Source organism: Vollenhovia emeryi, unplaced genomic scaffold (genome assembly GCF_000949405.1).
Source record: "Vollenhovia emeryi isolate VEMERY1.0 unplaced genomic scaffold, V.emery_V1.0 DF939131.1, whole genome shotgun sequence".
Taxonomy (NCBI): Eukaryota; Metazoa; Arthropoda; class Insecta; order Hymenoptera; family Formicidae; genus Vollenhovia; species Vollenhovia emeryi.
In genome coordinates this window covers 1,384,573-1,399,792 of record NW_011967235.1, presented here as the reverse complement: position 1 = coordinate 1,399,792, position 15,220 = coordinate 1,384,573, and the positions used below count along the sequence as shown (strand labels likewise).

At 37.0% G+C, this 15,220-nt stretch overlaps 1 protein-coding gene across 1 annotated transcript; it reads right to left on the bottom strand.

Annotated features, from left to right (window-relative positions):
* Positions 1-20: 20 nt before the first annotated feature.
* Positions 21-14,867, bottom strand: LOC105568145 (cubilin-like). Its single transcript, XM_012023564.1, has 37 exons — positions 14,697-14,867; positions 14,440-14,622; positions 14,065-14,121; positions 13,829-13,969; positions 13,666-13,769; positions 13,171-13,321; positions 12,825-13,067; positions 12,338-12,665; positions 11,704-12,026; positions 11,044-11,394; positions 10,757-10,910; positions 10,441-10,631; positions 9,855-10,368; positions 9,467-9,692; positions 8,967-9,284; positions 8,741-8,901; positions 8,012-8,347; positions 7,242-7,729; positions 6,736-7,128; positions 6,371-6,641; positions 5,847-6,125; positions 5,249-5,760; positions 4,808-5,003; positions 4,247-4,618; positions 3,971-4,167; positions 3,684-3,835; positions 3,319-3,507; positions 3,003-3,184; positions 2,599-2,817; positions 2,355-2,501; positions 2,191-2,266; positions 1,839-1,950; positions 1,600-1,759; positions 873-1,103; positions 675-748; positions 304-539; positions 21-237 (listed from the first exon to the last, which is right to left on the bottom strand). The coding sequence occupies exons 1-37, from the start codon at positions 14,844-14,846 to the stop codon at positions 21-23; spliced, it is 8,634 nt and encodes a 2,877-aa protein (XP_011878954.1). The 5' UTR covers positions 14,847-14,867.
* Between the last annotated feature and the right edge of the window lie 353 nt (positions 14,868-15,220).

The window sequence follows — 15,220 nt, the reverse complement described above, 5'->3', positions numbered from 1 at the left end:
TATTATCTTGAAAGTGGTAATTACCGTGGAGATGCGATTTCGCGGCTGCGACCTTGTAAGGAACCACCGCAGCCTGTGGTGGCAGTTATTACATTAAGTTCGAAACTGCCTGTATTCTCAGACGAAAAATATTCTATCCATAGCTGATTCGATATACTGGTAATGTTATATTTTCCAAGTAGACGTTCGTTAGTGAAGCAGTACTTTGCGACCTGCGGTGCCATTGCTCCGCCATTCCTGATTACAAACAATAGAAGTAGATTAAATCAACGATTATTTGATAAAGAATATAAAATAGCTTACTTGACAAGAAGGTAATTCTTGTCACAGTTTCTGTCAAGCTCAAGTTTGGTGAAGTAGAGCTTAATCGTTTCTCCTTCAGGAAAATCTACATGCCAAACGCAGTTTGTTGGATAAGAAACGTTTGTTGTAGGTGATCTGATGGTGTGACTTGGTCCTCCTAATACACCACCACAGGATTGCCATCGATATTGTAAATTGAAATCTACTCTTCCTTTTCCATAAGTACCGTTCATTATCTAAAAGTGAACTTATTAAAATTGCTTCATTTTGCATTTAATACGAGAGGCAAATACTTTTAATATACATTCGCGTAGAAATTCTTATAACTATTATACGTGTAAATGACAAGATAAATATTAAAGAAACATTACCGTTAGTTCGTTGATTAATTTCGGGCTTCTCAAATATTTCGCTTCCGTTATATTTCCACATAACATTCCAATATCTACACAATATTTAATATTAATATCTTTACTCTTGATATGATATTATATGATTTGTACGTGTTTTTTTTTGACAATTTTTATGGCGGTAAGAATGAAAAGTTACATTAGTATTTTTTATCTTACCTTGAAGTTCAATTGATTGAGGATAGATGCAATTTCTTCTAACAAGATTGGTACGTTCAGGTCCGCCCAAAAGACCGGTGACTTTTATTGTCAATGTCCATTCCACGCTAGAAGCTCGAATATTTGCGGGTAGTTCCAGTTTCCAGTGGCAATTATATGAAGATTCATTAAAAGGCAGACGTGTGGGTCCTGTTAGATTGCCTTCTAATTCTCTTACATTTCCACCACAAGCTATGAATAAAAATTAATAGATGGTTAAAACTTTTTTTACATTTTGCGCATGTCTAGCTATGCACAAGTTGAATATAATTTGAAAATTTATTTTCATTTAAGTATACTATTGTAACAATAATCGAGCTTTTTAGTCGACATTAACCGGCTAGTGTTTCAATACAGAAAATTTATTGCGAAAAATATTACCACTGCCAGGGTTTGAACCTGGACTTCCCTTCCCTCTAGGCGGGCGTCTCACCAATTCAACCACTGAGGCATGTTGGTGAGTTTTGAGACGCTGAGAGTTTTGAGAAACGGTGAGACGCTTAGAGAGAAGGGAAGTCCAGGTTCAAACCTTGGCTGAGATAATGGTTCTCGCAATAAATTTTCTGTATTAAAACACTAGCCGGTTAATGTCGACTAAAAAGCTTGATTATTGTTATATATTACTGGCAACTTAAAGAAAATACTATTGTAAGATGCATTATTGTCGATAGTAGCTTTTCAAACTTACGAGCCGGAGCATCAGCTGTGTACCGAAGTTTGAAACCTCGATGCCCGGCAGAGGACCAATAGCCGATAATCATAGTATTACTGGAACTCCTTATCTCTTCTGTACTAGCGCCTTGTCCTAAGACTTTGATCTTCGATTTAAAGCGGAAATCGTTATAGAACTGCAGAGAAGAAAAACTTCAGTGTGTGTGTGCTTCCTCTAAAATATTTTTTAAGTTACATTCAAGTTATATTTCTTACCGAAAGTGCATACCCCACGTGAGTAGGTCCAGGCTCGTTAACAACGTCTATATCCAAAATATTCACCACAACTTGATAACCCACCGGTAAGTTGATTCGCCAATCGCAATATCTATGAGATTTCGTTACTTAGATAAAAATTATGCGAATAGCATTCTAATTTTAAATGTACAAAAGATGTACGTACTAATATTATATCATATAATGCACATTTACCTAAATACTTTTAATTTCGTTATTCCTCAAAATAGTTTAATGACTTTTTATTAAATATATTGTTATCATGTTTTACTTTACACATATTTCACTAATTGCCTGAAAACAGGAATTTCGTTTTCTAACAAAAATTTACCTTGCTCTTGTGCGTGGATTAGGGTATCCAGGTGATTTGATGATTCCACTCAGTGCGGTTAGTGAACCACCACATGCTGCAAGCAAATAATATATGATGTAAATATTTCTATAAAATTTGGAATTATAAGAATTTGCATATTAAATAGAGTTTGTTTTACTAACTTTCTTGGCTAGCAGTGAAGTTTAGACTAAAGCCTTTGTAACTCACAAATTCTCTGTTGTCACTCGTGAAATACACATACGCTTTGTTTGACGATGTCTCGATTACTTCCGGTTTTTGAAGACCGCAATAAGCACCAATTGTTGAAACTATTAAAAAATATTTTCATTCATTATGCAGTATGTTACGATAATAAGAAAAGCTTATCCGAATTTATGTAATCAGCTGTTTTCAGTAATTACTTACTAGTATTATTTTCTAAAAGTTGTTCCTCAATTCTGACGTGATCAGTCGAAAGGCATTGACGAAAGCCAGGAAGCTGTATATCGCGAAATTGTAATTTCAAGTTATGATCTGTTGGTGCTATTATTATCCACGAGCAATTTTGATTTGGAGGATATGAATGCGGATAATTCGGAGATTCAATGACACCACTGGCAGCGCGCAAAATTCCGCCACAAACCTCTATACAAACATTAATACATAATTTTGTTATATTTGATTACATTACATATTTTTGTTACCTTTTCTTATTCTTAATACAAAATTATATATACAGTAAACATCTATATTGTTCAATAAAATAAAAAGGGGTTAATTTATAATTTATCTTGATATTATAATAAAATATATTTATTCTTAATGCTTACCTCCTGAAGTAATTACAGCTTTGAATCCATTCTTAGGTTCTGCCACATCCGTATAAAAGTGGACATACACCATGTTGCCAGTAGTACTCATACTACTGGGTGCTACGTCTCTACAAAATTTGCCCATGAGTCGCGAGCCGTCGGTTCCACCGTCTCTTATTTCTACGTATTCTTTGTCGCAACTAAAAAAATATTGTTACTATAGAAACATTATCTTCAGCAAATCGAATTATAAATAAAGAAATAGAGAAATAAAGAAAAGAAAATTGAAATATTTTATAATTTGCTGATTTTTTCGGCAATAATCATGTCTCACTTTTCGGAAGCACTCAAATCAAATCTATCCAAGAAATGGATAGTGAGCCTTTCACCAGCTGGAGCAGTAGCCTTCCAAATACATTCGGCATAAGTTGGAGGAATATTTGGATAATTGGGCGATGTTATCTCCCACTTCTTCTGCTTGTTTGTTAAGATAAAGTCGCCACCACAATTCATGCTTACTTCTCTAAAGTGTGAAAAGATATGAGATAAAAAATTTAAATAAACATTTTGGTTTATGTTTCATTAATGCGTAAAGTATTGTATAGGTATATCGAAAGAGAAATATTGATTTCATATACGTACATACAGTACACATTAGTATATTTGTCAATTTAAAAAATTACTTTATGCAAAGGCTACCTGTAATTGAGCTTAAAACCAAAATAATGGCCGCTGCCAGTAGCTTTAATATAGAAGCGATTTCCGGTGGTTTCTAGTTCCGCTGGTGTCACTGTACCACAATATTTTCCGTTGCCTAACAGAGGCGAAAGCATTTCATCTCCATTTTTTAACTAAAATTTTGTATATATATATGTGTGTGTGTATAAATTATTTTCTTAAATTAAGTTCTCTTTCCCTTAGACATTTATTTTGTTCATAATTGTATTGTAATTCTAAAGTTCAATAATATAATGTATTATACTAACCAGCAAGTAATTATCACCGCATGATTCATCGGACATTTGTTGTATCGACATTTCGGTAATCTGAACTTTAATAGTTCTACCAGGTCTCACTGTCACGGACCACTCACATGTGAAATGCCATGTGCGTATCGCTTTCACAGACGAAGAATTATCATATTCAATTACACCGTTGGGTTCGGTTAATCGACCTCCGCAATCTGTAAATATTAATGAAGAATGTTTACGGTTTATATTTTTATAAAAATTTGATTTGGTTAACAGACAAATGTAAGGAACCTCGATGCACGTATGCGTTGAAGCCGGTTTTATTTTCAAACGAATCCGTGTCAAATTTCACTGTCATCACATTGCTCCCGCTGATTACAGACATACTGGAGTTTGCCAGGCATAATTTACTCTCCAAACGAGCATCGGTTGTCGATGTCAATGCGTATCCCGAATAAACGGAAACCGAATCCGCTACGCAATCACTCGTTTCTTCCAAATCCATTGTCATTATTCTCAATACCAAATGTGTTCCAGGTGGCGATGTAAAGACCCAATTGCAATGCAAATTACCAGCATAGCCGGTCGGCCAACCAGGAGAACTGAAGGAATACGTGTTATTGCGGTCACCCATTAAAGCTACTTCTTTGTTGCACTCTGACACTATGGACAAATAAAATTAATTGGAATTACTGTAAGCATATGAGCATATTTTATATTACAGAGAAATAGTATTTAATTTGAAATAAAAAATATTAGCGTGACGTCGAAACTAGCTCTTGTATTAACATAAAGAGAGTTGATCATTAAAAACATTTTATTTAAATTTAAGTATACTTAATAGAAATTTACATTTGATCTCCTTGTTATCCCCTTCGGTGTTTCTTGGTATCTGAAGCCATGTGAGATCAAACCAATTCCCCTGTCTGACAATACCCGACGTCATCGTAATAAAAATCACATTGCTGGACGACTCTATCGGATCTGGTAAAGAATAGCCGCATACTTCTAGTAGGTTTGGTGCTTCGTCATCATATCCATCAAATATCTAATTAAAAATTGATAAACTTGCTTAAGGGCTAAAATGATACATAACGTTTTGCATCAACTTTGTTGATGCCAAGCTATTAGGCATCAATGTGTAATGTTTAATAATATCAATATTTAATAATATATATAACACTATATATCGTTAATGTTAAATAAAACATATTTATGTTACATATAAATATCGCCTAAAATATGTTTACTATTTACATTTTGTTATACCCGTGATAAAGTATCGATACTTGCTTTGATAACGGAGAAACAATATTCGCCGATGTTTTCTATCTCCAAATCTGTGAATTCAACGCGTATAAGCGAATTCATTTCTACAGTGACGCGCCATGAGAACGTAGCGCTTCGCCTGTACGGTAATGGATATAACGGCGAGGTAATGCGTCCTGTAGGTCCTTCGAGTTCATTCCCTCCGACGATATTATATTCAGCCTTAAAACCCCTGGCAGTGCCGGAATCGTCGCTCTTAAACTTGATCCATAGTTGGCTGCTGGACGTAAGTTCGCTGGCATCTCTGCCGCAAGAAACACTAATGAGCTTTCCGATTCCGCTATCCTCCCGTATTTCAAGATAGTCCATATCGCAGTTTTCGCTCGACTCGATATCGAACTCGGAGAAGACGAGAGCGATCTTGTTCCCGGGGGAAGTATTCAGAATCCAAACGCATTCTGCGTTCAGGGGATAACTATTCGGATAACCGGGCGAGGTGATTATTCCTTGTTCGGATGTGTAATTTCCGCCGCAGCCTGAAAAATAGAAATAAAATTAAAAACTTCTTTTAATTATCTTCTAATACGTTTGCGCAACTTTTATGTATTTTCATTCATTGTACCTGTATTCAGTACCGAGTAAATAGCAGCGAAGTGACCTAAGAACTCATAGTGTACGACTAGATGCAGCGTGAGCGAACTTCCGGTACTCGTAATCGGCGGTGGCGAGACATTGTTACACCATGTTCCTAAAACTGGTCCATCTGGGCTTTCGCCCTCTGTTACCTGGAGGAAGAGCCACGTACAAGAATTTATTAACTCGAGATAATCCGATCGAGGTTCCGCTCTAATTTCCAAGGACTCAATATCCATATGCGTAAAAGTGATAGTTATATGATCGCCTGAAATAAAGAATAGATAGATAAAGCGATTGGTAGAAAAATTTAGGCCGGTATTCATAGTCGGATCTTCTATTCAAGACCGTCTTGAATTTATCTAAAGATGCTGTATGGAACATTTCATTGGCTACGGAGTATCTAAAGATGATCTTAAGACGGTCTTGAATATAAGATCTGACTATCAATGCCGGCCATAGAAACAAATGCAAATATTTCTTCAAGCGAGCATGCAAAGTAGACTAAATTACCTGGATTTTCTGCTACCAATATCCATGTACAATTAGTGTCTCCTTGCACGTCGGTATTGCCAGTCGGGGGCGTAATGTAACCTTGATCCTTTACAATTATACGAGCACCGCAGGCTCTAGTGTATTGAGCTTTGAAACCTTTGGCTGAAATTAAACTATCGCTCCGCATAACTACTAGCATTTGATTACTACTCGAAACATAACTCGGTGGTAATTCATTACTGCAATGCATTCCCAATAACAGATCATCTTTCGTTGCGCCATCAAAGATCTACGAAAATGGAAAACGCAACTTAATATCTGACATTGGAATTAGTTGAAAAAGTAACCGGCGCTATATTTTTATTTAAAAAATTGTAGGATACCTTGACGGAATCGTCGCTGCAATTGTTAGTGTTCTCAAGATCAAAGTCCAGGAACGTGAGATTCACGAGGTGATTGCTGTCGACTTCTATCAGCCATTCGCAATTCTGAATGTCCGGATAATTCTGCGGATAATTAGTCGAGTGAATAATGCCCGAGATTGTTGTAAATTTACCACCGCATCCAATAGGAACGCTCTTATAGCTGGCATTGAATCCTCGATTAGCGTACGATGAATCCGAGTGAAACTTGACGAACATTTTGTTCCCAGGACTAGTGAACGTCACTGGCCTCTCCGAATAACAAAGCTCGGCTAATTTTGGCGCGTCCGTGTCGTCGCCCTCGTAGATTTGAATCTTGTCGAAGAAACAGCCTGTGCGCTTCTCAGTGTTCACCTGAAGAACAAAAGTTTTCATTTTTACATTACGATAGCGCCAGGTTACTGTTACAACGCAGCTTCTCTGTGAACTTTCATATAATCTTCGCGTATACTTGTTTAGACACCTACATCGTAAAATGTGAGCTCGACGCTGTGCGTGTAATCCACTTCGATTAGCCATTCGCAATCGACATTCATTGGATAAGCTGACGGATATCCAGGCGACGTGAACCTATCGTACGGTTTAATCAAATGCCCGCCACAACCATTCACCGTCCATTCGAGCCGAAAACCGTTGAAGGCAATAAAGGAGTCCGTAATAAACGTTATAAACATTTGATGTTGCGTTGAAACAATTTTCTTTGGGAGGATATTCCCACAGAAATGACCCAGCTCGGTGTTAGGAGTATTATCGTCGCCTTCCGAGATTTGGAGGTAGTCATATGAGCACGACGGGCCTGATACTCCTTCGAGATCAAAGTGCGATATAGTTAAATTAATCGTGTTACCAATTGGAGCTTCGATGGTCCAACTGCAGTTCATCGAGTGCTCATATTTATTAGGGAAATTCGGTGATTCTATCACACCGTAGTAGCCACGTAATTTGTTGTAGCACTCTGCATCATAAAAATGACAATTTAACAATACAATAATTCGACAATAAGTATCAAATAATCAAATTTAACAAATTAATATTAATAATAAAATTCTCGTAAAATTTGTGACTGAAAAGACTAAACTTAAAAGAAAGAGCAATACACAATAATTAATAAGGAAAGGATTTTTAGGTATTTAAAAGTAAAAATTTCTACTGATTTACATATGTCACATAACACATCTAAAATAATTTTAATTTTTTAAATAATTTTCTAAGATGACATTGGTACATGTATACGTACGCGTTTCGTACTTCAGATGGAAACCGCGGCCGGAATTACTGAAGTCGCTGCGGAACCGAACGGTCATTTGATTGGATTTGGATTGAATAATCTTTGGATAGTTGGAACCGCAATAACGTCTTCTATTTGTGCGACGACTGATTCCGTCAAATATTTCAAGAAAATCATAACGACATTTGGTATGTTCCTCAAGATCGAGATCCACTATTACGAGTTGCACTAAACTACCCGTCGCCACAGCGATCTTCCAAAAGCAATCCGCGTTCACTGAATAAGGTTCAGGATAATTTGGAGATATAATATCCCCAGCAACTGCGGTCAAGCTACTACCACAGCCTGTGAAATGAAGAGTACAAATTCAAATTAGAGAGAAAAGACCATAGAGCACAAACACTTCAAATATAACGATGTAAATATTCATATTAAGCGTACGCGTTGGTCCTTTTGGATTTTTATCAACACAAAAACTAAGTGACTAATTATATAGAATAAATAAAAAAGAAAAATGAAAAGAACAGGAGACGCAGTCACATGATTAAAATGAATCACTAATAATATAAAACGAAAGGAAAGAGTCGTAAATTAAAATATGTTGACCATTAGTTATCGAAATCCACTTGGCTATTGTCACTCTACTCATCCAAGGAAAATCATAAGAAAATATAAATATAGACAAGAATTGAAAGGAAAGAAAATGGAAGAGAATGAATATTTTATGTATGCTTTTACCTTGCGTGGTGCTATCCCATTCTATTTCGAAACCTTGCATTGATCTCGAGAAATCCGAGACGAATCGAATATACATTTGATTGGCTTGACTCGGTATTTCAGTAGGTATGTCTGTGCCACAGAATTTGCCAATTAACGGCGCGGATTCATGTCCACCGTTCCTAAAATGTAAAAAGCATAAAATAGCAAATTGCAAGGGTAATAAGATTAAATTCAAGTCCATTACCTAATTTCTAAGTAATCGAATGCGCAAGATATATGTCTTTCCAATTCAAAGTGATTGACCGTGAGAATGATTCTAAATCTGTTCTGTGCTTCGATGATCCAAACGCAATCCTTCTTATTTGGGTAATAATCAGGGTAATTTGGCGATCTAATAACGCCGTTTGTCTTCGAGTAGTGACCACCGCAGACCTTCGTTACATCCATGAAAATATATGTAGCAACGAATCCTTCACTTGTAACACTCGAATCAGTGTGGAAGAGTATGGTAAGTGTACGTTCTTGTGTCGTTAAATCAGGCGGTTTAGTGCTACCGCAATATCTAAAATGTAGAGTTGTAATAATTGAAAAAGCCATTGAACAAGAAAAGTTCAGCTGAAATAATTGCAGTACGTATGATAGCAATAATATAATCAATGGCTTTTTATATACAATTTGAATGCCTTAGCACTAGTATCTGTTTATAACCGTAAAAATTACAAGAGATTAATAACGTCATCGTACGTGGCTAGTATGTCTTGGTCGGACGAGGTGTAGTTTTCGTAAACGTTGACGTAATCGCTGTCACAGCTAGAATGGTATTCTAAATTAAATGACATCCAACTGAGGTGTATTACGTATCCTGGCGGTGCTTGAATAGTCCAGATACATTCCTCGTTATTGGAATAAACTCCATTTCCAATAGGAGGCTGAATCACACCAGTTGATTCCTTCAGCAATCCACCGCATCCTTAATAAAAGACAATAATATCAATACTTACTTTGTTATTCTCAAAAAAAGCTCTATTTTGTGCAAAAATTTAATTACTGTACGCAGAATAAACCTATCACATTTAAAACTATCATATCAAACTTTAGTTTTATAACACATCGCAGCAAAGAGCTTACTTACTACGATCGATGGTTGTGTAGTTTGCTTTGAAACCTCGACCATCGATACTGCTATCGGTAGTAAACTTTAAGTACATGAAATTATGTGTAGAATAGTAACGAGTATCTGACATGATTTCATCGCCGCATAATGTGGCGAGTTTCGTCGCATTTTCGTTATCGCCGTCGAAAATTTCGACGTAATCGTAGTAGCAGTTCTGATCACTGCCTTCGATGTCTATATCTTCTATAGTTAATATAATTCCTTTCCCAGGCGGTTGTATGATTTCGTAAACACACGTTCTCGAGTGATGATACGCTTCCGGATAGAAGGGCGACTTGATAATTCCGCTACTCTCGTGGAATTCACCGCCGCATAAAGTTTCATACGATAATATGAAACCTTCCCCTTCATAAGACCAATCAGATTTAAAAAGTATAACTAGATTATTCGAATTTGACTTGACCACTGGCGGTATATCTGAACCGCAGTATCTACCGAGTATTCGAGAAAGTGTGTTAGGTCCATCGTAAATCTGAAAAAAAAGTATAAAAGTTACAATTTTCTGTCTTTCTATGAAACGAGACAATAAAAGTAGAAAGGTTACCTCGACAAAATCAAACTGACAATCGGAGGAAGCTTCAAGCTCAAATTTCAGCCAAGATGCTCGGATTCGGTCGTTTGCTGGCAATTGTATCTTCCATTCACATTCCATGTTTGGCTGATACGATGACGAGTGACCTGGTGAACTGATTGTTCCAGTGGCACTAGTATAAGTTCCACCACAACCAGGTATACCTAAATATTACGAATTATTTGGACCGAACATTCAAAAAATAATTTGATATGAGTTATAAAATTTTTCTTTTTAAATAATGTAATTATACTTAAACTATATACACATAGGTTGTGTTAATAAATACCTTCAATCATTGAGTAATGGATTTGGAAGCCAGCATCTTGATTAGAACCATCAGAATGAAAATGAACAGTTGCTTCAGAAGCCGGTGTAGTCAGAGGCGGTGGACGAGTGTGATTGCAAAATAATCCTAAACGTTCGTCTTCCACACCGGTAATCTATATAATGCCGGATATCAATATTAATAACAAATACTAAAACATGTATAATTATTTTATGATTTAGAAAATTTAATAATATACAAAGGAGAAATATATAAGATATTTTATAATTGATGAATAAAGTATTTACTTCAACGTAGTCATTTTCACAATTTTGCTCGAGCATCAGCTGACCAAAGTGGAATTGAATCCTCTTCGAGGCAGCGACAGAGATTCTCCAGAAACAATCTCTGTTAGGAGGATATCTTCCAGGCGAACCTGGAGACGTGATTGTACCGTAATTATTTTCTAAAACACCTCCGCAAATAGGATCGATGCTATTCCAACGAAGAGTGAATCCGTCATGAGATATGCTGTTGTCCGAATGGAACCACAAGTACAGAGTGTTATGGGACGAAATGATTGTCCCGTTATCGTTAGGCAATGTGTGACCGCAGAAACGATTAATCATTTGACTACCAGCATTTCTACCATCGTGAATCTAAAAGTGTATACGTGCCTTATGGAGACAATATAGTTTTTCTTATTTCTATCATTTTTCTATCATTGTAATTATTTATATTCCAAGACTTAAGAATATCGAAATTTATATAGCATATTAAAAATTAAAAAGCGCTACGAAGTCTTTAACATTAATCAAAGAGCGTTGTAAAAATTCAAATACCATTCAACTCTGACAAGTGTTTAAAAGGTCTTGCAAAATTCATAGTTCTACTGCGAGTATACAGTAACTTTAGTGATAAATGGCAAATTTTTTTTGTTGCCTCTTGATATGCAACATTAAACGCACCTGCAGAAAATCAAACTTGCAATCTGTAGACTGCTCGATACTAAAAGTCGTAAAGGTGACGTTCAGAACCTTAGAGAGTTCCGTGATTAATACCCAAGCGCAACTCAAGCCATGCTGGTAAGTACTACCGCCCATGGGGAACTGAAGTGTTCCCATGGGATTCCGTAACACACCGCCGCACGTTTGCCGTGGCGTTTCACACCTGTTCCCTGAGAAGCTAGTTGTACACTGACATGCTACCTGTCCGTTTAAGATGGTGCAAATACCGTTATTTCGACAAGGATTGGGTGAGCACGGATCTGCTGGTATGTTGCATGTAGGCCCTGTAATTTAATAAAAAGTATAATATATAAGCGCAATTATATAAATATATAAAATACATAATTCTTGCTACCCCCCTTCAATTCTTAATAAATTATAAGAATTCCGTCCCAGTCACACAATTCAGTTTTGTATAAATTTAAACTGCAGTTTTAACGTTATAATTTATATCATTGTGCATTTGTCAAGAACAAACAAATTTCATATCTTATTATTCGTCATGTCTGATTGTGAGAAACAGAGCGTTATAATTTACGCGAGCTGATTCATGGATCCATTCCCCCTACCTCTCACTTTCGTCCCTAATACATACCTGAGTATCCCGAATTGCATGTGCAAGTGAAGCCATTTGCACCGTTTGGTTCAAATACCGGCACGCATGTGCCATGAACGCAAGGGTTGCTGGAACAATGTGAATTAAGTGATACATCAGCTAATCGGCAGCCGTTTGGTCCCATTCCATTACCGACGTAATCCGGTGGGCAACGGCACAGCACGTAAGAACTTGTAAGCGATGGATTCTCGGTGCAGGTAGCTAATGGATGGCATCCGCCGTTGTTGATGGCGCAACCGCCGACAAAAATGCAACTCACGCCATCGCCACGGTATCCTGGAGGACAAGCTCCACATGTTCTGGAACCCTTAAAGCCATTACAATGAAATAAGTTGCCGTTGCAGAGAATTGTAACACGTTCATCTATTCGCTTAATTTATCCTCATCTATTCTTAGACATTAAGAATATGACATTTTTTTTAACACAGTCGTTTACTTTATTTAATATATTATGCAATACGTTTACCATTGTATTTACGCATTGTACATAAGGAGAGGTACTGCAGCCACCGTTGTTAGTAAGGCACTCGTCAATGTCGGTGCAATAGTAGCCATTTCCGCTATAGCCGTGCGGACAAGCGCCGCAAGTGAATGAACCGCGAGTATTGCGACACGGTACCGGTGGATTTACAGAACAAGGTGGATGGGCCGCTGCGCATTCGTCTACATCCTTGGTGCAAGCTGGGCTTGTACCGTCGCTCTCCCATCCCTAAGGAATGATAAATAAAAAAATCGGTGCTTCTGCTGCAAAGTAGCAATTTATGCGTAAATTTTACTTAATATAGTAGCTAGCAAGATATTGAAGAACGTACTTGATCGCAGATGCACGTATATCCAAGTGAAGAACTGCTTTTTGCGACGCATACACCGTGCTCGCCGCAAAGCGCTTCGGAATTCTCCGTATTGCAAATCGATGTTTTCTGCGTGCAATGAAGGCCAAACCATCCCGGCAAGCAGTCGCATCTAATAATGTCCAAACCAATACCACGTACGGTCATATTCCATACAGTACATCCGAGAAATCACAACATAAAGACCACTCGCGAAATTCAATTGAAATATTGGAAACAATACAATTTTAGAACATAATTTAAATTGCTCATCCGAATTAGTTATTCACATTATTTCTTTGGAAAATCTTTTCTAGCTTCGCGTATTAAATTTAAACAATGCCTTTCGTAATGTCTCTTAAAAAGAAATCTTGTAACTCTTTCAATCCGAGTCGATTGCAAATTAGTTAAACTTATCCGTAATCAAACAAAGTGCGTGGTTTTGCTGCTTCGTGCATGAGAAAACGTGATTGATACCGGTAAGATCCAGGCAAATTACGACAAGTCGCTCCGTTTTGACATCCAAGATCCGTACCAAGAAATCTCGCGCACTCGTTGACGTCCACCATACAGTTCGAGCCCTAAAATCGTCGTAATTACTTCCACTAAACACAACTCCTTTCAAAGTACGCTCGCATACCTCCCAATTTGATGGACAATGACACTGATAGCCATCGTAGAGATCTTCACAAGTACCTCCATTTTGACATGGGTTACTCTGGCATTCGTTCTCTCGCAATAGTATTTGCATGGCTCTTAGTGCGTCCTCTAATGCTTTTAGCTTCAAAAGTACATTTACACATTTTTATTTTATCCTACAGGACACATTATACGTATATGTCACTCATTGTACATAGATTCATGAATTATACATACTCGGACGTTGATACGACGAATGCTGCTTCTGGCTGTGCCCGGCAATGAACCAAAATTCTGAAAGATTTAATACAAATTATTTAATTATTTAATAAAAATGAAACTCGATATATTTAAATTCACATTTAATTAATTTCTTTTAATTCTGATTATCGCCAGTTGAATTGCTAAATTATAAATTGAAAAGAGATAACAATTTAATATTGTAAAAATTATGAAAGCTGTATTTGCATTATAATTATCTCTTTCTTATTTCCTTCTACGAAATAATTCTTACACTCTCTCTTTTTGTTGGAGCGCTGGTATAATTTGCTACGGGGATATGAAGAAAAATATGTCATCGCAAGCTGTTGAGTCAATACTGCGCACTCTTACCGGTATATGTGATCTGTTTCCGCGAATCGTACCGTTCGTGTCGATACTTCTCTCGAGGAGGGCGATTCTTCTCTGTAAGCCTGTAGAGCCTGTCACTATAGTTGTTAGTTGGTGAAGAGAGTTCTCCATCTCGGCTAAATATCCCATCCGCCACCTGTCGATGACCCGCGTGGCGTTTTGGGCCTAAAAAGCCACAAAGCGTTGAATTAATTATATCCAAATTATGCTGGGCGTATAGGTATGTATTTATTCATTACCGCCGATGCTACGTGAAGCAGATTGATCTCGTTGACGTTCACGTAACCGCCCCCCATTATCTTCAACGTAATGTTTCTGTCCTTTGCGCTCGAGATTATGAGATGTCCATCCCGAGACTCCAAAACGGGTCTAAATTTTATATAAATCATTTATACGAGTCTAATTGTGAGGAAAAAAAGGCTTATAGAAATTCATCAAGAAAAATCACAATTTTCATAAATCACGCATCGATATCTATTCTCAATATATAATAATTTCTTTTGCTCGATAACATTATATAAATGTAAATGTGATATCGAACAACGGACGATGTTCACTATATATTTTTATTAAGAAACATACCTCTCATCCATCCACGCTGCGCATAAACCGAAATATAATAACAGGAACCACATCGATGCAAAAGCCATACCAACAGCAACTCAGTAAACCAAATATTATTCTGTTATACCTTGTCGGATTCTCGCGGAACTTTCACCGAAAAAGACAGGTCGTGACAGACTGATCCGTGAGATCGGCGTTG